This window comes from Centroberyx affinis, unplaced genomic scaffold (assembly GCF_046629955.1).
Source record: "Centroberyx affinis isolate AG114_WGS23_722 - 3 ecotype Tasmania unplaced genomic scaffold, CSIRO-AGI_Caff_v1 ptg005091l_1, whole genome shotgun sequence".
Lineage (NCBI taxonomy): Eukaryota > Metazoa > Chordata > Actinopteri > Beryciformes > Berycidae > Centroberyx > Centroberyx affinis.
Window position 1 is genome coordinate 24,463 of NW_027282520.1, and position 25,538 is coordinate 50,000.

General features: G+C 40.7%; 1 protein-coding gene across 1 annotated transcript in view; it reads right to left on the reverse strand.

The window, feature by feature from the left end:
• Positions 1 to 25,538, reverse strand: part of pde1cb (phosphodiesterase 1C, calmodulin-dependent b) — a gene marked incomplete at its 3' end in the record, with an annotated part of 73,265 nt that overhangs the window by 20,083 nt on the left and 27,644 nt on the right. Inside the window, exon 5 of the mRNA XM_071546003.1 lies at positions 24,954 to 24,980. Within this exon, the coding sequence (XP_071402104.1) occupies positions 24,954 to 24,980 (27 nt within the window). The remainder of the gene's footprint in view (positions 1 to 24,953; positions 24,981 to 25,538) is intronic.

Below are 25,538 nucleotides of genomic sequence, written 5' to 3' on the forward strand. Positions count from 1 at the left end.
CCCAGCACCACATATCCTGCTGCTATGACTGTGATTTGTGGCTGTAGCGGAGAAGAGGTTAGTCGATAAAATACTAGTGCTGGCACATCTACATTTTAACAAGATAGATCAGGGGGATGCAGTAACCCTAGGCATAGTTTTATTTGGTGTTTGGCTTTGATCAATAGACAACAGCTCAATGTCAGAGCTGGTTTCTATTGATTATGGCTGACAGCTCAAGCCTTTGTAAAGCAATGATGCTCATGCATTTATTCTCATTATGCAAATCATTTGTTTTCTTTTGCATCATATAAATCATTAAATCAGGAAATGGCTTACTGTTGTCATTTAATTCATTATCACTCAAGAGGAATATGATGCATTATATCATATCTGCAATGCAAAAGATTTGAATGATAGGGACATACAAGAGCTCATTGGCTTTTGCCCCCTTACAGACAGGAAAATTGTGATCAAGAACTGAAACTTGAATAGAGTCTGTATTTATGGCAGCGGTTGACACTTTGAAAAGTAGCCCATGTGTAGGCCGGCCTAGTGGTTACAGAGGCTGCAGTTTTAACTCCACAACAGCCAGTATGTCCTGTTAAAGTGTCCTTGAGGAAGACACTAAACTCCAACCTGCTCACTCGTTCTAAGTTGCTCTCAGTGTGAGCTAAATGCCTAAATGTAATGTTAATGTAAATGCGATGCCCTCCCTGTGCGGTCCCTGTTAATTTTTGGATGGGAGCCATTACAGCAAGCTAAACGTTTCTGCTGCTGTTGATGATGCTAATTAAAATTACAAATACTGTTAAAGTGCAGGCACCCTCTCTGAACATGTTCGGCAACTCACTTCCTATGACAAGCCATTTTAACATTTAATCATTGAAGCTTACTAGTAACAATTTACGGCTTGCCATACAGTTCCTTTATCTGTTCTAAACAAAGCCTCTCCCGTGGGAGGTTGCAAATGACAGATGTGACAAGAATGGCGGGGGACAGCAGGAACCTTAAAAAAGATCAGTGGTTGCCCACTCATGTCAAAGTCTGCCAGTCAAAGCCACCAGAAGACGTAGAAGAAGTGGATACCACTATCTTAATCTTCAAAAGTGCTATGAGCAAGAGAGAGAAAGAGAGAGAGGGAGAGAGAGAGAGGGAGAGAGAGAGAGAAAGAGAGAGAGAGAGAGAGAGAGATCAAAATCCTTTGTACCAGTATATATTGTACAAGGCATAATTAATGTGATGGTTTCCATCATGATGCAAGAAAGACACAAAAAGGAAGACATGTGTCAAAAACATAACAGTCTATGCAAAATGAGATGATACAGATTCAGCGAATGGACCTTATGATATCAATTTACTGTGTAGTCTGTTCTGCATCGACCTTACTGAAAAGCTTGTGTTTTTACAAGACATCAAACACTAAACCATGAGATACTTTGAGATACTATACTGAAATGTTTCTGTAATCACTGAAGATGAATACAGATGATGAATAAATAAATAAACACAATATTCACTCAAAATGTGCCCATACAAATAATGCAGAGTGTAGCATATCTAGCATAGATCTCACATGTCTACAGCAGCACAATGTTGTAAACAAAACAGAAACTCCATGCATTGCACTATTTTACAGTTACAGCAACCACATGATCTTGACCTTAAATACCACCTTCTTGTTGTCAGAAATAGGCATAAAGGTTTTCTAGCAAGCCCTTTATGCAGTGGTGAAGCATTTGAACATAATATCAAAATTGCACTTGGCAAGATTTTGGTGTAAAAACACACTGGTCTTATTGAAATCACAAAATGGGGCTGCGAGGGCGTCTCAACCTGCCTATCTGAGATGCTGTAGATTCACCCACATTTGACCAAATGAAATTCTGCTGTCTGGTACATGGTCACTGGCGGGAAAACAAAAGCCTGTCTAAACTAAGTAGGCTGCACACTGGAATGGTGAGATGCGGTCATCTTTATATAGTAAAGCAAACAAGAGTAGCTAGCTACTTGGCCTTTAAGATGATAATTGATGTGTACCAGTATAATGACCAGTACAAACTAGAACAAAGACAGATTGTGAGGTGTAAACAAGTCATGGGACCTTGGGGGACATCTGGACAGTCGTAACAAGTTAATGAGGGGCTTAGGCAAGCAGGACCTATATATCAGTCAGCACTATTATATAGGTGTCTGAACAGCGTCAAGGTAAATGGTTATGTAAGTTTACTTATAAAAGTGTTGCTCCAAAGTCTTTATGGAGAAATGGTGCTGACACTGAAGGTTAAAGGAAAATGTGACTCAAAGGGTTAAAGGTGATGTTGCTCCCCCACATTATACATATCAGTTTGACTGCACTGATGATTAATATAGCACCGATGATTAGTATAGCAGAACATTGGTGACAACATTAAGGCAGATACGCATGCAGGCATATAGCAGAGTATCGGGTCCATGGTCCTCAGATATTAACTTGGTCTTCAATCCCAACATTTTTACAATACGGCCATACAGACCTATAAAACCAAGAGAAACCAACCTCAGCAAATTTCAGCCTGTCACACTATGGGGTGAATGTGAGGCAATGGACCATTTGGCAATGCTACAGGGTGGGTGTTTGATTTACCAGCTGCCAATTCATCATTTTAAAGGCTTGAGGCATTCATCTGCCATATGGGCTTTTATGGTCCCGCTAAACTGCATATGCATTACCAAGCTCCATATAAAACAAAGCAGCATAAATTCATACTGGGACACGAAGATTCATAATTCAAGTGCACCCCCTGATGAGATATCTAAATATAATTCATAGTGGATGGGAATAAAATCCTGTGGAATAAAGGTTGGAAGAATGACAAAATAGAAAGAGAACATTGTGGAGCTTTGACCGGTGATTGTAGCGGCTAGTGAATATAATATGAATGTGGTGGTTGCAAGGGTGTGTTTGTGTGTACAGTATATGCCTGTGTGTGTGTGTGTGTGTGTGTGGTTGCACCAATGTATGTGCGTTAATTTGCAAGTGTGTATTTGTGTTGTGTCTGCAGGAATCCAAAGCCCTTCTAAATCCAAACTACATTTCTTTTAATCCCAGTAACCCATTTCTGAGTTCAGGGAAGTAATTTGTGCTGCAGAGAGAAATAAAACAAAACCAACAGCTTAGCGCAGTACAGTAAGTCTGCACACAACCAAATTACAGCACACTGACATTCAGCACAGAAATGTGAACTTGCTTGTGTAGGCTACCTGTTTGTGTGTGTGTGTGTGTGTGTGTGTGTGGGTGGGTGGGTGGGTGAGTGGGTGCGGTGTGTATGCTTGCATGTGTGGGGCTGTTTTGTTTCTTATTTTTTGACAGGATGACCTAGCCTTCATGTGACAGAGTTACATAGCTATTGTAGGCAACACCCACTGGAGCCCATAAAACTGTGGCCAGGCAGCCAGAAGGAAACTCTTGAGAGCTGACCAACACGCTGCTAAAGCCGTTGAAAGAAAACATTATACCTGCTTGGAAAATACTTAATACGTAGTGATCAATCATACACACACACACACACACACACACACACACACACACACACACACAGACACACATAAATAATCCTAGGGGCAGCAGAATGGTGTAGTGAGTTGGGAGATCTGAGTTCAAGCATCCAGCCTGGTCAAGTGTCCTTGAGCAAGGTACTAAATCTCTAAATCCCTATCCCAGGGTTGCTGCTGTGTAGCCGATCCTGACCTCTGACCCCCCTGTGGTGGGAGGGGGGCAGAAAAAGAGAATTGCTCCTTCGGGGATCGATAAAGTATCACATTGTTAGTGCTTTTTACAAATTCAGGCATGTGGCCGCTGCTTGTCAGCTCTCCTTCTCATTGTAAGAGGGGAGAGCACAAAAAGGGACACTGAAAATAGCACATTAGTCACCAAACATGCGTGAAGCCTGAAAAAGCGATGGCGGTGGTCAATTAACGCCGCCTTTTCTTTGCCTCGCACCACTAATTAGCCGAGAAAAGCGGGCAGCGAGTGGACGGAGACAAATGGAAGCAAATGAACTTGTGGTAAAAACGCAAGAGCTCACTGGAATGCAGACGCCACTGCATGATCGCATAATTAAAGATTTAATGGATTCATTAATGACTGTGACATTGTCCACCATTCGTTTTATGACTCTGATGAAGGAATAGAGAATTTGGAGTAATGCATGTGGAAAAGGGAGAGAGCGTTTGGAAGCTGAAACGAACATATTTTTCCACATTGTTGTGCCGTATGCCTAATGAAGCAGAACACTGAGGCTTTGATTTACTAAAGCCTTTCATGTTTGCAAAAATTTTTAGCATGTGCAAAACCAATGGCATAACCCTGATTGGTCAAGCAAATTGTTTTGCAGCTATCAAAAGTCTTAGCGCTGACTTTGAACATTGCAAAGGTTTTTGTATCCACTAAGGTTTTAGTAAATCTGGGCCTAAAGGTTCAAACATGCCTCACAGGTATGTCAGCTCAGATACAGGTACAAATACAGTCCGCTATAGATAATTGTAGTATTGCAGCACTGTAACAAATACATAATTTGTGTTGTGTACTTAGGTTGTGTGTTGGGGTTACACTCTCACTCTGTTGATGGTGCAGTCAGCTTCCATTATTCCTGGTTTTAGCCGTTTCATTTTCAAATATATTTCATGGCAATTCATGACGCAGCTTTTTTATGGACAATGAAGAGTGACAGGAAGATAAGTGGGAGAGAGAGGGAGGGAGACAGAAATAGAGAATGATAGAAAGAGAGAAAGATACAAAGAGAGAGAGAGAGAGAGAGAGAGAAGGAGAGGGCTATGACGTAACAAAATTAATCTGAAAACTGTATTCTTACTTGTGTATTCTTACTTGTGTGTATGTACACCTTAACCCACTGACATCCTCTCAATGTAACCTCATTTTGGCCCTTAATTTGTTCCTGTGACTGGTCTTCCACTTAGAATTAGTTTTAGTTTGGAAAACATAAATTAATTATTTCAAATAGTGGCCCAATCCTCTGACTCCAATAACAGCCATCAAGCCCTGTTTGCACTTAAGAGTTTACATTTTAGCCATTTAGCTGACACTCTCATCAAGGACAACTTACAATGAGTGCAAAAGATTAAATAACTGAACATACTATATAATAATACAATAAACTCAAATTCTTAGATTGTTAAAATTACAAGCAACCAAGGAATGCAAGAAAAGAGCTCAGAAGAAAGATAGAAGGGATTTTTTTTAAGACTACCATTGTGGTGCTTTAAGGCACTTGACACCAAAAAGTTCCAGTGGAGCTGGTCATTGGCCAACGCGGTGACTGGTTGAACTGGCCAGCTCACAGGTGTGTGTGTGTGTGTGTGTGTGTGTGTGTGTGTGTGTGTGTTAGCATAAATATGAAGCAGGGCATTGTTGAAAAAGAGTGCTCCATGCTCCATTCCTTGAATAAATTAAGGTTGAAACAGAGATGTGCCACTGCAGTGTTGGGATGTTGGGACTGCCCTGCCTTCTCTTGGAACAGTCCAGCAAAGTCCCTTAATGTGTAAACCTGAGGTTTAACAGACTCCAAATGTATTAACTGTCTTTTCTCTCAACAAGACTCCCACTGTGCAATCCAGTGAAGCCCAACACCTTTGCATACTGCAGGAAGTAAAGCACTCAAACACTTGATCTAAAATCACCGCTCTGAAGTAAAATGCAGTTCATCTTTGCATAAATAAAAAGCTGGAAATGCTACAGCAGCACTCAGATAATATGCTTGTGGTATTCCCTCTGTTATACTTGATTAGAAAAACCAGCAGAGTGCAGCAACACTATCAAACGTTCAACAGTCTACCGCACAGCAACTCAATTCTGTTAAAGTACACCAGACAGGCAGAGATTTGAAATATTACAGGAGTCTGTGTGTGTAATCAAAATTCAGTGGCCTGACGCGAAACAACCCAGCTGCACTAATTGTCATCAAATCTGTAGAACTCCTGTCATTCCAACGACACACACAGGAAAACTGCCAACACACACAGCTAGAATATTGAATCTATACGTATCCAGTGATATCTAATAGCCTCCTTCCACTATCCCTTCATGCTGTATGAGGCCATCTTGTCCTTGTACCATGTGTGTAAGTACAGTATGCACTCTGAAACACTGCAAAAATGCCTCTGCACCAAGCTCCCCAACACGTACTCCTGTGAATTAATTCTACTGAGAAATTAAAAGTGACTCTGAAAACCAAGGAACTTCAGAATTAAAACCAAACACCATCAAACAAGACAAACACCGTCACCTCTCTAATCTTGCATACAAATCCCTTCCTCGATTTCCTCCCAGTCACCACACCTACAGTACGAGCCGTCCTGTCAAACATGCTCTCTCCCATGTTGACATGTGTCAGTGTCAAGAGTAGGCTATAATCCCGAAGCCGCAGTGCTGCAGTCACAGGTTACATAATCCCCAGAGATTAAAATATGCATCCCATGGCAGTGGCAAGTCTATAGGAGAGAGATAAACACTGAAATCTGATCAAATCAGATCATGAAGGGGCCTCCTATTCTGGACAAGTGCATTCAAATCATGGTAGAATGTAATAGATGTAAACCGAAACAGATGGAATAAACCCTTTCTTTGTGCTTGTTTTGAAAATGTATTCCACTGCCTTTAGAATATTTTGGAGACTATCACACTGTTTTACCTGCTGTCTTTCATCCTCTCTCATTGGGGGTGAGAAAGAGGTTGGATCTGTCTATGAGGATAAATGCAGAAACCATGCTGTTATATAGAAAGTGTGAGAAAACTCAGTTCCGTTAGCTGGGAAGACAAGCATTAACAATAGCTAATTTACTGGCATTTTCCTCCTTTACATGTGGCTGATGTGGCTAGTCATTGTAAGGTAGTTCAATGTAAGGTTAATGTTAAAACCAGGTGTGGAGAAAGATGGACAGTACAGATGGCCGGGCAGTGGCACTTGCTTGAATCCTAGTTATACTATTACTAAATACTGTTTATAGCTAATGTTTAGCTTCATACTATACTTAAATTTTTCTGCTCTCCTCTAAAAAATGTTTTAGTTTTGCATGCTGGTGGCTTGGTGGCATTCATTATTCCTTGTCCAATGCTACTTTACTTGGTCTGTTAGCGTGCTAGACCCATGTGAAAGGAAATAGGCAGTGCTGTTACTTTGTTGCGGTGAAATCTATTTCACAATAAAAGTCCCATTTAGAATTGGTGGCCTCTGATTTGATTCGTACAATGAAATTTTCGAGGTGTTTTGCTCTTCAATATTGTGCCCCCCCTGCTTCCTATGCCCTTGTGTGTAGGTGTGTGTGTGTGTACGTGTGTGTGTGTGTGTGTGTGTGTATGTGTGCATGTCACCAAGACCGAGACCAGATGGTGAGGAGACAGTGACAACGTGCAACTATATGAAATTGTTGCCAAGTAATGACATCTGGTACTGTATTGCTATAATTGACAGTAATTGTAATTGACAGAGTAAATGTTTCCTATAGCCAAACCATTGAAAGTGAATTGTAAAATGTAAAAATACATAGGTGTTAGTGGGGGAAACGCCACTGAAAAGTTCACTTTTAATCCACAAGGTACAACATTTTTTGGGAGGCTACTCACTCAATGTCGCAGCTTGCTTGTAGAACCTATTTATTATTCCTGTTAAGTTTCTAAAAGCAGTGCACCACAGCAGTGTTTGTGTTTTTAAAATTGATTTACATACACACACACAGACAACACCTTATGAAGCATATTGTGCCATGTGCGCTGTGTTATGTTTTCATTGTACTATTGCAATGTTATCATCAGGGGTCAAGGATTTCCGAAATACATTATCTGAGAGTTTGTCCAATTGGGATTAATTCCTTCTGTTCAATCAAATGTATAACTCGCACATCTGTGACCTAACATGGAAAAACAGGCACACTCTGGGAGATGGACTGTATAAATATATGTATTGTTGATTTTTTTTTTTTTTTTTTTTTTACCAATTATTGACCTTTGCAGCGCTTTAATTAAATTATATAATAGTGGCCAATAAATTATTTTTAGTAAATTACTGAATCAAAAAAGTTGACCAAACCTTTTCTGCTGTAAAATGGGTCTCCTGTAAAGTTAAATGTCCCTGGGTTCATGGAGTTTGGTCATGTTTTGTCAGTTCATTTCAGTGTTTTCCACTGTCTCCAGTTCGTATCAGGGTCATTAAATGCCACTAACTCACTTACAACAATCTAATAAGGTAAAACCAGATTTACAAAGGTCGCTGAATTCCCATGTCAGATGAGTCATACAGGCTAGAGTAAAAAAAAAAAAAGAAAAAACAATTGCTTTCTGTCTGTCTCTGTCTCTCGTGCACAAACAGCCACAAAGACACATGCAGTCATTCACACATAGGTATTATACACATGCACATACACATACAGGTGTGAACCTGCAGGCAGTGTTAGCGTAGGGATTATAGAAGCAAATCTGTGAGCATAAATTGAGTGCTTCAAATCCCTGGAACAGTTAGACAAATCTGGGTGGAGAAGGGAAGAAGAAACACTTTCCCCTTCCTAAAACAACAGCCGCCAGGATGCCCTATAGCAAAGCACTCAACCCCAAGCTGCTTTATTGCACTGCTCAGTGACCAACAGTAAGACTGTGACTGTACCAGGCAGCTACCAGGTGTAAAATGTGTGTAACTGCATAAATGTGAAGCAAGGTGTTGTTGAAAAAAAGCGCATGTGTGCTCAGTAAACCCCTGAACAAATTAAGGCTAAAAAAGACCAAAAAAAACCCACTCATCCCCAGCCACAAACACTACACTACATACATTGTACAATTACATCTAATTACTCTCTGACTCATAAACTTCCTTAATGATCTAAGCCTCGCATTTAACCCAGGAACACTCTCGCTTCACAGTCAGATGTTATTTTTAGGATGCTTTCCAACACTGATTAGCTAGCACCACACTAGCAGCCAGCAGCAGGCTTTTTAAGTGCCAAACGCCACTGCTAGGCTAATGATTTTAACATGGATTTCTTCCAACCCGCTGAGCCCGCGTGGTTACGGCAAACTCAAATCTCTGAGCGTTTTAAACATTAACAACCAATCTGAGGCATCTGAGATATGTGAGAAGCTTTCTCCTGCTGTGAAAAGGGAAGAAGACCTGGAGAAAAATTCAAAAACACAATTATAGTTGAAGACCTGGCAGCAAATGAGCTCAAAGGAGTAAAATGAAAGAACAACCTGAACAAAGACGTTATGCAGGCAGTTTTAGGAAGGTAGGCCACAGGGGAGAGAGAGAGAGAGAGAGAGAGAGAGAGAGAGAGAGAGCAAGAGAACATGTATTGTGTCAGATTTCAGATTTCAGAAGTCATCTCCTCAATGGATTTTAGATTAGATTAATTAGATTAGATCAAATTTTAATGATGTTCCAGCAGCAAGTAGTAGGATGCATCAAAGATGAATACGGTATAAGTGAGAATAGAGTAAAGGGGTTATTTAAGCATACTCAATGGACAATTGCAACACTCTGACATATTGGGAAATAAGCTGATAAAAACTGATGTACTATTACATACAAAATCCTAAAAACTGTAGTTGCAAGTAGAAATGTATGGATTGTACATAAATGTGCAAAAAATACTGTACATCCAGCATGGTTGATAGGATGTGCAAAATCGCAGCAGTAGTGTCTTTAGCAGCAGAACTTACTGAGGCATAAGACAATGTGACATTTGTGCATTATGAAAAGGTGGAGACTTTTAAAAAAAACTGTAAAAATGTCCCTAAAAATGCAATATTTAACAATGACAGAAACATGAGACAATATGTGAAAGATTACAGCTTGTATGAAAAGGGGCTCGGTATTTAGTGGGACTCTAGGGAGGGTCTGCCTGGGTGACTTTGCCATAATGGAGTGTCTCCATCGACTTTGACTGTCCTCTCACAGGTGACTTAAGTATTTGTATCTTTTCTCATATAAGAGCCACAAGAAAGCCCAGAGGCCCTGGGAAATGGAGATGAGAAGGTTAGTAATGGAAGAAGGGGGGGATGGGCGGAAGTAACCTTAAACTGTACTTAAAGGTAGTTGCCTCCCTGAAGCGAAAGATGGCATAGGTGACTGGAGATGGTCACACACATGCACACACACAAACACACACACACACACACACACACACACACACACAAACCTACCTCCATGCCGTATACATTACCTCAGAGGCCAAGGAGAGAGCAACAAACATACAACAGAGGGACGGACATACTCAGGCACACATAAACACACACACACACACACACACACACACATATACACACACACACACACACCCACACACACACACAGATGGACACACAAACGCATGCACAGGCCAGTGAGCTAACTCAATGAAATGGGAGAGGTACAGAAAATAGTGCTTTCAATTAGATTATCTGGCTGGGTCTAAGCCAGAGCACAAACATAATAACATAGTGCATAATGCTCTGACTCTATCAGAGATTATTACAGTAATAATACAGACTCCATGATAGCCAACTATGGCTGTCTCACTGTTTCTTTCACAATGGCCGAAGTTTGAGCCATCACAAGGACACACGTGTTCTGCCCTCTTAAGCTCAACTGCATTGATAATATCATTAGGGCACCAATAATTTTATTGAACTTTAACTTAACTTTTATGGAGAGAGAGAGAGAGAGAGAGAGAGAGAGAGAGAGAGAGAGAGAGAGAAAGAGAGAACATATATTGTGTCAGATTTAAAGTCATCTCCTCAATGGATTTTAGATTAGATTAATTAGATTAGATCAAATTTTAATGATGTTTCAGCAGCAAGTCGTAGGATGCATCAAAGATGAATACGATATAAGTGAGAATAGAGTAAACGGGTTATTTAAGCATACTCAATGGACAATTGCAACACTCATATTGGGAAATAAGCTGATAAAACTGAGAATGTAGTGTGTATGTGCGAGAGAGAGGAGACATGATAAAACAGCTGCTTTCTCTCTGTCTCAGTCTCTCATGCACACACACACATACACAAACACACAAACAGATCAATAAAAACTGCAAAGTGATTCACTGGGTTGAGCGAGGTCAACACTGGTCTGTCCTTCAACCCCTGGACAAACGAGGACATCAGAGTGCACTTTATTTGGCAGTGGTCCACTTCATACAACAATCTCACAATCTCTCTCTCTCTCAATTTCAATTCAATTCAAGGTGCTTTATTGGCATGACAGTTCACAAACAAACAATTTTGCCAAAGCATGTAACACGAGATTCATCATCAGTTAAATTATTAAATAACAAAAAAATTATTCCTTCCCCTCCCATGTATTATTGTGTGTGTCTGTGTGCGCGCGCGTGTGTGTGCGTGTATGTGTGTGTGTGCGTGTGTGTTGCTGTGCTTCCACTGTCTACTGACTATCATTGTTTCTGTGTTTATGTCACTTGTGTTTCTGAGGAAACATAAACCAGCAAAATATCACCTTAGCCAATTAAAAAACAGAACTTTTCACATACATTCATATATTATTCTTCATATTTCTCATTCAACTGTGTGTCCTTCTTCCCTTAAAGTGTGACAGCAATCTACAAATTTAGCAGTTAATGCTGCACACTGACTTTTCTCCCCACACAGGTAGGGCAGTTTGAGAGGATCAGGCAGATGGTTGAACTCTGGGTAAATTCTGCCTATCCTCTCAAAATAAGTCTGTCTCACATGTTTGTATCCGTCACAGTGTAACAGAAAGTGACTTTCTGTCTCTGTCTCTCCCTGACAGCAGAATAAACACAACCTGCTCTCCCTGAGTTGCCAGGTCTACGGCCAGCTTGTGAGCACAGAGCCTGTACATTGTTAGGGATTTCCTCAGTTTGCTGTTGGTCACAGTGGTCAGATATTCTGCCACTGTGTACTCTCTGTCTATGGTCAGACAGAGTTCTAATTTGCTTTGTGTTTTTGTCTTTTCCTTCCAATAGGTGATATATTTTTCTTGCTGTTCTGAAATTATTTGGTTGGTCCAGAGAGACTGAGGATTGTCCTGAATCCCTGGTGTTTGTGTCCAGAAGGAACTCTTCTTGTCCTTGTTCGACTCTTGGCACTGAAGAGCTTTATACTGATAGGAGTAGGGGTCGCTGGATCGGAGATAAAATTTGATGGCTCGTTTCTGAATGTTGATGATTGGATACTGGCTGAGTTCTGCCCTGCATGCATTACTGACTGTGTTCCTCTGGACTCCCAGGATGATTTTACACAGCTCTGCATGCAGGACTTCCAGTGGGTGTTTTTCCCATTTTGAGAAATCTTGATTGGCTAGAGGACCCCACACTTCACTACCATATAGCATAATTGAATGTATTACTGAATTTAAAATTTTGAGCCAGGTCCTAATTGGAATTTTTCTTTTGATGGCGTAGAAAGCTCTTCTTGCTTTCTCTTTCAGGTCATTCACAGCCAAGTTAAAATGTCCTGTGGAATTGATAATCAAACCTAAATAGTTCTAATTTTTTGTGTGTTCAATTTCTGTATTTCCTAGTGTAAATCTGTGTTTCTAAGAACTGGAACGTCTTTGGAACATCAGGATTTTGGTCTTTTTCAAATTTACAGTCAATGCCCATGTTTCACTGAACCTGGAGAGGACGTCCAGGCTCTGCTGTAAACCCTCTTTGGAGTGAGAAAGAAGAACAAGGTCATCTGCATACATTAGGCATTTGACCTCTGTGTCCTGCAGACTGATACGAGGGGCTGAGGACTGAGGCTGAGGATTTGTTTGACACACATAATTGCCCCTGGTAAAATATGAATCATACCAAATACTTGCTCCCAAATTCATAAAAAATTCAGATTAGTAAACATTCACCACTATCTCCCACAGCCAGAAACAACAGAGAAGATTTTATCCTGTCTATTAATCTGGGATGTCAACCCAGTGTACAGCTCCACTGGAAATGATGGAAAAAGTAACTGTGGTACACACAGTTTTGTGGGTAAAAGTTCAATTTTCTCATTCCAAGCTGATAGCACTATAAGAAAATGTGATTTATTTGCATGTTAAAGGGCAAATCCACCCTAACACCACCCTTACGCACTGTTAAAAAAAACAGCTTTTGTTAATGTACCTTGCATTTCTGGGTCCATTTTGTTGTTTGGTGGTGCATAGCTACAATGGAGTTTGATAGCAGAACATTTTTCCTTCATTCAACAATCATACAGGGAGACATCCATTGTAGAAGAGGCAGAGATACCAATTCTCCACCAACAGTAGCCTCAATAGACCAGAATGCAATGCAGCCACCAGACATGATGCGTCTTGAGTAAGGGACAACTGTCACTTTTTTGTGACTGGAAAACTCTTTTGTTTTTACAATGCTATCACTGTTGCTCTCTCCACCTGCACATATAACCCACAGCTGAATGCAACAAGTTCAGGCACGTTCTCTGGGGGTTGTTGAAAGGCATTTTGGGAAATGTAGGAAATCACTAACTGAAGTAGAAGTAGACAAGGCAGACTGAGGGAAAGTGGGTACACCAAATTGTAACACAAAATAACACCTGGAATGATTGCATATACATGGTATGACAATATTTAAAGATGGATTTTTCCTTTAAGTGGAGACAAATTAATTTTACGAGTCCTCACAAGTCAGTCTCCCATTCTCAGTCAATGGACCAGCTTCTGGCCATATATCAGAGTCTAAATGTGAGTATAATCTTCAAGGAGACTTAGATTCTTGGCTGTCTACTTGTTTATGTTTACAAATACTTATCACACTGCCTTAGGCTAAGGGAATGTGTGTGTGTGTGTGTGTGTAGTATTCCCCTTCAAAATGCAAGAGTGCCACTCTGTAGAATCACAGCATTCATAAAGCAGCTGCTCACTCTCAAGTTGGACCAAAGCGTCTCCATCATACACCAAGGTCGTTCATTGACAGCTCTCCCTTTAATCCTGCAGTCTGCTGCCATGTGTTGTTAAGTCTTGGTACCACTTCTGCAAATTAGCATACCATTAATGACTCAATTAAGCTTAATTAATATGATGTTCAGCAGGAACAAGCGGTAGCATGGAGAGGGAAAGACTGGGGTTGGTGAGCTCAGTGGAGACGCTACTCCATCTTCATGTCTTTGCCGCTACCCTTAAGGCTCCTCATTTACTCCACAGTGTTGTACTGGGGGAAGAGGTTTCATTTAAACACAGCAGGTTTGCTGAGAGGCAGCACTAATGAAGTTAGTATGGTAGATCTTTCCCACCCCACACATCTTCTTTACCATCTTCTGAAAGATGCCTTTTAGTTGTGTATACATCTCTTTCAAGGGTGATAATTGCTATTTAACATTACCCTTGTCTCTCTTTATGCCTGTCAACATTATAGTGTTATTAATTCTTCTTCTTGGTTCGGCAACAGTATAATATGTGTGTTCCTTCCCACCAGCGTGTTTTTCCTACTCTGCCCTGCATTTCTTTGGGAGACGAGAGAATAATTGAAACTGTATCAATTCATGCATTGGACCCAAGGAAGTTACCAAAGTAGTATTTGCCACAGTATACTTATTGTAGACTTACTACAGGCTCAATAGGAATAAAGACTCCCCTGTGGTACCACTGTCACCCCACGACTGGCTTTATTTGGGGTCATTTCATTGGACTTGCGTCATTTTACGCTCTGATTAGTTAAGCTCCTGAGTACAACGATTTACCATATGTGACTTATGTCACATATGGTAAACATGGTTTACATGAGCTAAACATGAGCTTAACATCTATTGTTAATGTGTAAATAGTTGGTTTACATTTGCAAAATGGAACTATGTTTTGAGTTAGAGAGTGATATGAAAGTTGCAAAGAAATAATTTTCAATCCACAAATCATCTCCATGAGAGTATAGATAATTCATATGTTTTATAATTCTAATTCATATTCTCAAAAGAAATGACAGATTTGAGCTTTAACAGCCTCCAGAATCAAAAGCTCTGATCTTTTTGATATCGCCATGTAATGCAGCGTGACTCTCGTACTTGCTTTCTTCAATAAGTCAAAAGAAGAAGGAAAGCTTTCTGAAACTCAGAAAGGAAATCTGATCTGTACTGCTAAAACTTGTTACTGTGTTAACAAGCATGATTCTCATGATGCAAATCATATGTGATTCAATAAGTGCACATTACATGTGACTGATATTATTACTCAAGCACATAAGACATAAGAAGTACCTGTGAACCTAACCTGGTTCTATCAGTGTGGCGGTGAGTTAGTGTATGTTAATGCAGGTCAATTTATTTTCCGGAAAGGATGTTTAGTCCAGCGTGTCCAAAAGAGAAAAACAAGAGAGACAGAAAACAGTCTCCTAACTGCGTCACTGTGGTGATTCCAAGCGTTCCTCTTCTACAGTTTCATCAAAGCAAATCATTTTATTCACACACTCACACACCTACAGTATGCACACACATACACAATCACATACTCACAAAAACAAGTATCATGAACTCACACACCTATACACACACACACACACACACACACACACACAGACAGAAGCACACACAGCCAAAGTGGTTCATTAATCACATTTTGACAAAAGAGCCGTCTACCATGTGACAAACAACAACATAATTCAATTCACAGTGCCAAATCCTTCATTGTCCAATGTTTACAGAACAGCTAAGCAGCAACATGCTGCAAAGCATTACATCACTAATCAAGCCATTACACACTTGGCTACCATCCGATGTGGACAAAAACTGGCTGAAAACATCTTGAATCTTGAAAACTTGTTTACTTTCACTTCTCGTAACTTTTGATTTATGCGCGTGATTTACCGGTGTGACATGCCAATAGGCACATTGATCAGAGAGGCTGGCTAGTAGTCAAAGGTTGCTAGTTTGGTCCCCAGTAGACAGTGCCCAATAAAAAATGCTATATAGTTCCCCTGAGCAATGGTGCAGTCCAGCCTGCTTTGCCAATACAGCTTGATAGATCTGTATTCCTGCCACCGGTCATTCTTGAGTGGTGGGAGATAATATATTTGTTGCATTCATTATTTCAATTATTTCACTTGCCATCTTTATCAATGTCATGCTTTTAATTGCCTGGTGAAAAAATAAATGATTTGCCCAAGTAGGAAGGGCGAGCCATCACCCTATATGTCATGCCTTCATGTGTGTTTTTTATTGGTGTGTTGTTGAGAAGTCCCTCTCCACAGAGTCGTCAATAATTGTCGGTGTTGTAATTATTTTAGCTGGACAGGCTAATCATTTGGATTGAACAGACAAGTGGCATGCAAAAAGTTGAATGCCTTCACATAATATTTTCATGCTGATTTCACATGTCTGGCACAGTCTATATGGAAAACACTTTGAAGTGCTACAGACTTACACACACAGCAGCGTGAGCTGGAGAAATCAGATGAGTGGTGATGACAGGTACAATGCATAAAAGCGCATTCCAAGCATTACATGGAAAATGGAAATGAACCTGACATTAAACTGATGTTGGTTAAACTGGATGAATTAGCTTTTTAATATTAGCCTAGAATGTTTTGCGGAAATAATGAATTAAACAATTTACCAGTCCCATACACTTTTTTGGAGAACTAGGCTATATTTCTTCAAAGAAATGACAGGCTAAGGAATGACAGGCAAGTAAACAAACATTAAAGTGGACCGTGTCATATGAATCAGCAACAGAGAGTAGCAAAACAGACATTTATATGAAAATGTTGCAGATTATCACTTTAAACAACTGACCAGTCCCACAAAATTGTTACGTTTTTGAACGGACTTAAGGCTGCACAGGTAAAATAAATGAATGAAAATAGAAGTCACAGTAAATGGACAGTTGATGCTGCAAAAAGCCTGTAGAAAATTGGTGAACTCACCTTAAAACCAAGCATAGTGCACCAATACCAGCCTCCTTCATGGGCAGGTATACTGGAACGTAGCTAATATTACCTAAAATATGGTGGTTCAACACAGTTGGCAGTGGCTTGCTCATGTACGCTATATCCTTCCATGTAAAAAATAAACCAAGCATTCAGAAGCGAACCAGACAGGCAGCCTTATGTTCCTGTTAGTTGCACAGTGTTCTTGGTAGCAAGGAGTCAGGGCCATATGGCCAACTGTTGTTTCTGGCATGTTGGGAAATTGTTGTGGAAATGTGATAAATGACTCTGTGTGGGTAAAACCTCATTGTTACAGGCAGGTTGATGTTGTCCACATTTACTAATGTCACAGTGTCAGGCAGAACCACGGCAGAACCATGGTAGCTTTCTGTTGTTTTAATGCCCTGGCGTATTGTGAAGTAATTCAGTTGGATGCATAATTCTCTCCAGCTAATGAAAGACTATTCTGTTTATGAGCAAGCAAAAGACTTCAAGTCCAGTCCAGTGATAACACTGTCTGCTTTGGAGGTTGTTTGATGAAGAGAAATTAACACATATAATGTAGTTGGAACATTTAAAACTATATTCAATCATGTTTTCGACCAGATGTGGCTATGCTACACAACACTTCTTGTTCAGTTGACCCACTGTTTACACCTCTGTCTGAGTTATGGTAACGCGCGATCACTTGGTGCCCATTTCCTCGGTACTGAAATAGCCGTTCTGCTGTAGCCCATTTCTTTGGCACTGAAATAAAGCTGAGTATACTTAGGCCTTCCTCATATGAATCTAATGCATTCTGCTTGGCTTTTTCATCTCCTGCCTTGGCAAGGAAAGCCCATTTTTAAAACATGGAGTCCGGTCTGTCACACTGGTTATAACACAGAGCCACAGTAGGTATTTAAATACTCTGCATCTGAGGTCTGCGACTCCAGCTAGGACTGAAATGGCTAGGCTAGCTTGAGATGAATGAGCTAAGGTGATAGTGTTATGCGCCCACCGGAGATGATGGCTGAATGGAAATAAAAACACATGCCCATGTGCACACACACACACACACACACACACACACGCACATACATAGACCTACACACACAGATGACTGCCGAACATCACACGTGAGTACACACATATTCAATACACCAGAGGGTGCATACACAAGCATCGACACACACAAACACACTGCTTTGCTCTCACATACTGTACTCACTTGGTGCACAGTTGGCCACACAAATAATATCTCTTCTCTTTCTCTCTTTCTCTTTGTCACTCAAATTCACAAACACACACACAAATAAAAGTAGTTACACACTCATATTCTCTCTCTCTCTCTCTCTCTCTCTCTCTCTCTGTGTGTGTCTCGGTCCTGGCTCATTACCCTTTGGAGGAATTGTAACAGTCCAGGGGAGAGGTGGCATGGAGAGATAGAGGGATGGATGGAGGGAAGATATAAACAGCCAGATTAAAGGAGCAATCTGTGCTATAAATCTGAAATATTATCTTCTGCAGGCAGGTAGGGGAGGGCTCGCGAGTTCACACCAAGAGAAGCTTTCATGTTTATGTTCTCATCTCTACCACAGACTCAGCTTAAGATAAAAGCCTGTCATTTAAGCTTTGTAATCAATCTTCAAAATAGAAATACAGCCTAGCTCAACATAATGCCTTCTTTAAGTATGCAAAGAAAAAAAAACTCAATTTATAAAGCCATTTGCTTCAGAATGAGATACAGCTCTTGTGCATATGCCTCATATTATGTCTTTTTGAGATAAGCAAAGAAAAAAAAAGATTTCAAATTGATTTGCCTCAGTGTGAAATGCAGCTCTTGTTTTGGTATTATTTGGGCTGACTGGAAAATCCCTTACACTTATTGGAATACCTCAGTATATACAAGCAGCTCTTTGTGCCTGTGTGTGTATGTATGTGTGTCTGAGCATGTGTATCTACCTATCTACCTGAGCGGCTCTGCCTTTGTACGTCAACAGAGGGGGGTCCCTTGGCACCTGTGCGGTTTAGAGAAGTGTGAAGCAGTGTGAATCGCGCTAACTGAGGCGGTTACCTCAGAAAAAGAAAGGAGCACCTGATTCCATGTGGAGCAGAGCGGAGACGAAGAAAAAGGAAAAAGATCCGTTGAGAAGAATGTAATTAGACCAGGCTCGGAGGTTCATTTGAGCCGGGCAATTACCCCTCTAATTACCAGGTAGTGGGAGAAAGAGAGAGGAGGAGAGGGGGTGAAGGAGGGAGGTGGAGAGGGGAAAAAATGTAGAGAGAGCAGAAAGAGGCAAGAAACAACAAGAGAGCGAGACAAATTCATCCGTGTATCCTTGACATACATTCTGCCACGGTGTGTAACCACAGGAAGACATCAAAACATTATAATTTCACTAAATATTTCCCTCAAAAAGCATTTTCTTCTACCCTGCCGGTCCTGCATGCAGACACGTTTCACAGCCAAGCTTTGTTCAAACCCACAGAACTTTATTTTAAATTCTAGTCAAAATCCCAAGCTTGCATGTCATGCTGAATTACAGGGAAATATGTATAAAATGATGCACAATCATCCAGATGTTTTCTATTTGATGTAATGTGCAGCCAAAAAAAAAGGCATCTTGGGTTTGAATATTTCACTCACTATAAGCATGCTATAGCTTCAATGAAGCATTGGAACGAGCACATACAGAATATGTATGCGACATTGTCGTACAGTACTTTGAAGCTACTTAAGAGGAAATTTAAGGGAAAACTCAAGGTGCAAGGGGTTTTAGTGCTGCAAAATGTACTAGACTCAAAACTGGGACCAAAACTGGGACAGGCAAGGAACCAAATCCAAAGACCAGCCACAATCACCACGACTACAAAACAATGACAGAAGAAACACTGAGTCATTCCTTGCTGAAATTGAGGTTCTGAGCTCCCAGCTGGAGTCTCCTCCATCTAAACCCCCACAGAGGGAAATGAGGAACATGCCACTACTGCTTTATCTCAGAACAGCTTTACTGGCTGAGGCAGATACTCAGCCTGGCTAGTTCACCCCTTGGATGTACAACAGACAGAGAGATGAGAGGCAATTCATAGCTCCTTTTCACAAACATGGCTGTCGCACTTCCGCTTCATCTTAGCAGAGTATAGAACGGTTCTCACCATTGCCAGCAATGTTAAGAAGCTAACTTTCTGTCGCCTCCGACTCCGTCTGTGACTTATTTTGTGTTTCAACACATATCCTCATATTCCCCATAAAGCCTAGAGATTTAGTCTGACCGATTTTTATTAAATAAACCAAAATAAGAAACCCCAACCATTGAACAGAAGTTTAGTTTTTGTTATTATTTTTTCACTTCTTGTTCTTATGTCCATTTAGTTTGCAAAATGCACAGTGATGGCCCAAAACAAATGTGATACTAATACTACTACTAGTCCTACTACTCCTACTACCACCACCACCACCACTACCACTACTACTACTACTACTGCTACTACTGCTACTACTACTACTACTACTACTACTACTACTACTACTACTAATAATAATAATAATAATAATAATAATAATAATAATAGATAAAAAATAAATTAATTGTATTTTGTTATATTTTTGTTTACTTATGTCCATTTGGTTAAACAATCAGCCCTGAAGTGTGAAGTTCATGGTAATCAAGGTTTAAAATGAGGTTGTCATGCCCCGAGCAAAATCTGCGCTTCAAATTGTATTTTTAATTTATCATGACTGTGCATCATCATATCTTTATTGCCAACATTATTTGTGTTATCCTCATTGCTCGAGAGACAACTGTTTGTTTTATGAGATGTGATTATGTTTGTTCCCCCAGCCAGCTAAATCCAAATGTAAAGCCAATATCATTATTGCATGGTCCCCCAAATGAATCATCTCCAATAAATAGCCCAATAGCTTTAGTAACTGACAAATAGCCTCCAACCACAGAAAAGAGAGAGAGAGAGAGTCTTGGGTAATGGCATCTAATGGGCCGTTCTTGAAATGCAGCCAATGCCTGGAAGATTTGCTCCCTGATTACTGATATTAAGCAAAGAGTTCAATTTTCCCTCGGGACTCTCAGCATGACAATATCTGTCCTCCTCTCTATTGCTCTTGTTCTCTCTTTCCTCTATCCATAGTCATTTTCTTTATTCTATTTTATGCAATTATTATTTTACAGTCTTCTGCTAAGTGGGCCAGGATGGGACCAACGGTGCAAGTCTTGCAACTTTTATAGCTGATGGTTTATTTATTTATGATTGTTTCGTCACTTTTATTTTAGAGCACTTGTAAGTTAAATGTGGTAATCTGCAACATCCATGTTGGGTTTTTAATCATTTTGGGGACATCTTTGGTGATAATCATCGGTCATCACAGCACTTCGCAGAGATCAACTTGGCAATCAGTGTGAAGACTACTGACTACTGACGTCTTTTTCCTTTGATTTTCTGTTGATGAAGTTTGAGGTTCTTCTATTTTTTTTCCAAACAGAATGCCTTTTGTTTCTTGTTTTGTTTATTTTTTTGTTTTTTATTATTACTTTTTGCCTATCACTATAGTGGTGTATAGTGAAGAGAGACAGGAAAGATTGAGAGAGAGAGAGAGAGAGAGAGAGAGAGAGGGATGACAACCGACAAAATTGGGTTCCCAGGCGGGATTCGAACCCAGGACGTCACGGTTACATGGTTTGCGCCTTAGACTGCTTCCAAACAAACTGCTGTTGCTGCTGCCAGAGACATAAAACAACCTGTCTGCCAGAAGATTTATCCTAGGAAAGAACTCTACCCACAGCTCAGTGTTTAGAACAGCAAATGTACAAGCTTGGTTGAATAACTATTGTGTTATATCAACTAGTGATAGAGAGTAGCCAAATGGAAATGTATTTCTATGAAAATGCTGCAGACAATTACTGTAAGAGAGGTTCTACAGTAGACAAATAATGCAAACTCACACTACAAATGCAACAGTACATACTGGGAAAGGGAAAACTCCATAAATAAGAAAAGACACACTGACTGACAAATTGACTCACCCTCTCACACACACACACACACACACACACACACACACACACACAGCGTCTAAATCCCAGTACTTTTGTCCCGCACCGAAACATTGAGACTCTAGAAACAATCACACACAGTCGTCTCCTGTGTTTGTCAGGACTCTGGGTGTTTCTCTGGTCAGTCCGGAGCAGACTGGAGCAGAGCGGAGCAGAACAGGCTGCGGATGCCTGAGCAGCCTGCGTCATTAAAGGCACCAAAAACATGTAGTGTAGCCCTGCACGGCTTCCAAGGCTGCAATCTGAACAAACACAGCCGGCCCTGGGAGAGAGAGAGCAGACACACAAACACACACACACACACACACACACACGCACACACGCACACGCGCACACACACACACACACACACACTCAACAGTTGGCAACTGGGCAGACTACATAAGGCCATTTGAGGCTGGAGGCTTGCCTTGGATCAGATGGCAAAACACTTAAAGCTTTTAAGAGCTGGGCTAGAAGGAGTGACCATTGTAGCATATTTACAAGCTTAAGTAAAAGCCTATTTCATTCCATGTGGCATTCTGTTGCCTGTTGAAAAGTACGAAGGCATAAACACTCAGTAAGCCCTCTACCTGTTGCCTTGTTGGTGAATGCTGGCTTGAGGGGTAATGCTTTTGTGAGCAATGTTGTTTCTTTTTGAGAGAACATGAGAGAAAGTTAGTCTTTTTTTCTTGCTCTGATTGGATTGAAAAAAAAAAAACATTATTGGCACATTCTACTGCGCCAGAGATTGAACTGCAATTTGCTAAAGAGGCTGCTGCACATCTTCAGCAATGTTGTTCAAAGCAGACAGCAGAGCACAACTGATACAGAAACGTGGATGAGCTGCCAATAAATTTGATGTTAGGGTTTTGGTTGTTTATGTCTGACCATGTGATCACAAAAATGATGACCAAAATACTGACAGGCTAACAGTTTCCCTTTCCCCCCACCCCCACCCCCCCCACACACACAGACATACAATCTCTCCCCTTCTCTCCAACCCCACCCCCATACCTCTTAAGCCCCCCTTCACCACCACCACTCCTCTCTCCCTTCCCTCCATCCCTCCCTCTGTGAAGAGGGCTATCTCTCCCTCCATCTGCATGTGAGAGAGGCTGTCCTGGTGTGTCAGTAATGACAAAGTCCCAGTGTTCCTCTCTGCCAATTAGCCCGGCCGTAATTACACAGACACATATGGAGCTGTCAATCACCTGGCTCCTCCGCACAGGAACTCACCCACCCAACAGAGAGAGAGAGCGGGAGAGGGAGAGAGAGAGAGAGAGAGAGAGAGAGAGGGTTTCCAACAGCTATACCACTCCAAGCGACCACACGCTGTGCCAATAAGTAGCATGAAGAGAGTTTCGTTCAATTACTCTAACTGTGCGGAAATCCCACACTGCATTGGAAAATGCCATGAAATAGCATTAAAGTGAAGCTTCAACAAAAAGCAGGACCTATTTTATATTTTATTTTTGTTTGTGTTGTAGTTACTGTTTACAATTAACTGAGCAGTTTTGTCACAATGCATTCCCCAAATTGTGGCCTGGAGTGAAAAGCTAGTTGTTGATTCAGCCATCTGCAGAAACAGGTGCAAAGAAAAGCGGTCTCTTGTAAAGTGCAGTGTTTTTTAAAGAAAGCTAATCAGTTGACGCATTTGTTTTTCTCTCGTTATTATTGAGATAGTAAGGCTAAGAGAGAGAAAGTGTATAGGGAATACAAAATTGAAAGTTTTGGCAGGATTCAATAACAACCCATAGGGATGAATGTGATCTTAGATGTGGGAGATTAACCACTGCACTATCTAATATTTCTGCATGTACTAGTATATAGTTTCTCAAAACCTAATCTTAGTAGGTAAGTACCAGGCTATTTTTTCCATTCTATATGAGAAACTGCAGAATACATTTGAAGACAATAGTTGTATTTGCCCACATGCATTTTAAACTTTTTACAGTTTTACAAGGTCTGCTTGGTCCTACAACAATGTTCTATGCATCAGAAAAAAATGAGACAGAAAGCTGGAGAGGTATTTTTAGGACACTGATGGCATGTTACAGATCTATACAGAAACATGCTTAACAAATGATACTCAGATTTACATTATCCACTCATCCAGTAGCATTAATTAATTCCTGCTTCAGTGCATGTAAATAAATGCATTCAACCCCAAGTCAATAGAAGGCCTGATTTCCCCAGAGCACAACATAGCATATCCAACAGAGCTAAACTAATGAAAGTTTCATATTGAAATAGACAAAATGTCGTGCCAGTTATTCATCACGCTTTCTTGTTCTGTGTTTCCACTCAATTGTATTTCCATATAGTCTACCCAACAGGACACCAATTATCTGGTAATGATGGTGAATCAACACTTGAATCAGCATGAGTGAGAGAGAGAGTGAAAGGGAGAGTATTTTGTGAATGCATACAAGTGTGAGCAGATGTGTGTTTGCGTGTGTGTGTGTGTGTGTGTGTGTGTGTGTGTGTGTGTGTGTGTGTGTGTGTGTGTGTGGCTGGTTCAGCTCAGGCTAGCGGCCCTCTGTTGACAGCCTCATCAAATAATGGAGGAGTAGGAGGAGAAGGTGGAGGTCCAGGGATGGGGGGAGCTAATAATAATGATATTGATAGTAATAATAGTAATAAGCCTTTATTTATAGAGCACTTGTCAAAATAGAATTACAAAGTGCTTTGGCAGATAAGCCAAAATGAACAATAAATAAAGAAAAAAAAAGAAAAAAAGACAATAAAATACAAAAAGACAAAAGGTAGAAGGAGCAGGATGAGGTCCAAGGATACAATGGGGGGGTGCAGGGTAACATGTTCAGAAAATTATATCACTTTACTGTAACATTTAAGTTATTTCACAATATTACCATAACCAACATCCCAGACGATATCTAGTCTCATATCACGATATCGATATATAGTAATATATCGCCCAGCCCTATAGGGGTGCAGGGATGTTTTGGGGTAGAGGGCAAAGATTTACAAGATAAACATCTAGGAGGAGCAGAGATGGGGATGAATGTGAGGGGGAGGAGAAGGAGGAAGGTCCAGAGTCCCAGCAGCAAGACTTACCTCTGGGACGTCTTCTTGTACTTCCTCCTGCCAGAGAGAGAGAGCAAACACAAAGGGGGGGTGAGACCCTGATTGAGATGCTACTCTTGTATTTACATTGGATTTATTTTGTCATTCTTAACAAGGAAAGACAGAAGGAAAACAAAATTCACTGCCTCCAGTAGCAGGCAGTATCCAAAAAAATAAGATGAGGAGGCAACCAGAGCGCTGCAGGGGATATTGCCGATCCCAACAGCCTCATTTTGTTCTACTCACACAAGTAAATGTAAAAAGAATGCAAATGCTTACAATTACTCATGCAGAGGAGGGATTTAAGAGAGGCTGGATGATATGCAAAAAGGACTTGCATACACACACACCACTCCACCCTCTGACACCCCACCTAACTACCACACACACACACACACACACACACACAGTACTTACAGTCACATAAAAACACACCCACTATCACTGACACTGACATTTGGCCTATAACACACCCACACCTCCATGAGGAGATACTGTATCAGCGTAGCTCTAAAAGCTGCTTGTGATGAAGTCCTCTCTTCTCGACACACACACACACACACACACACACACACA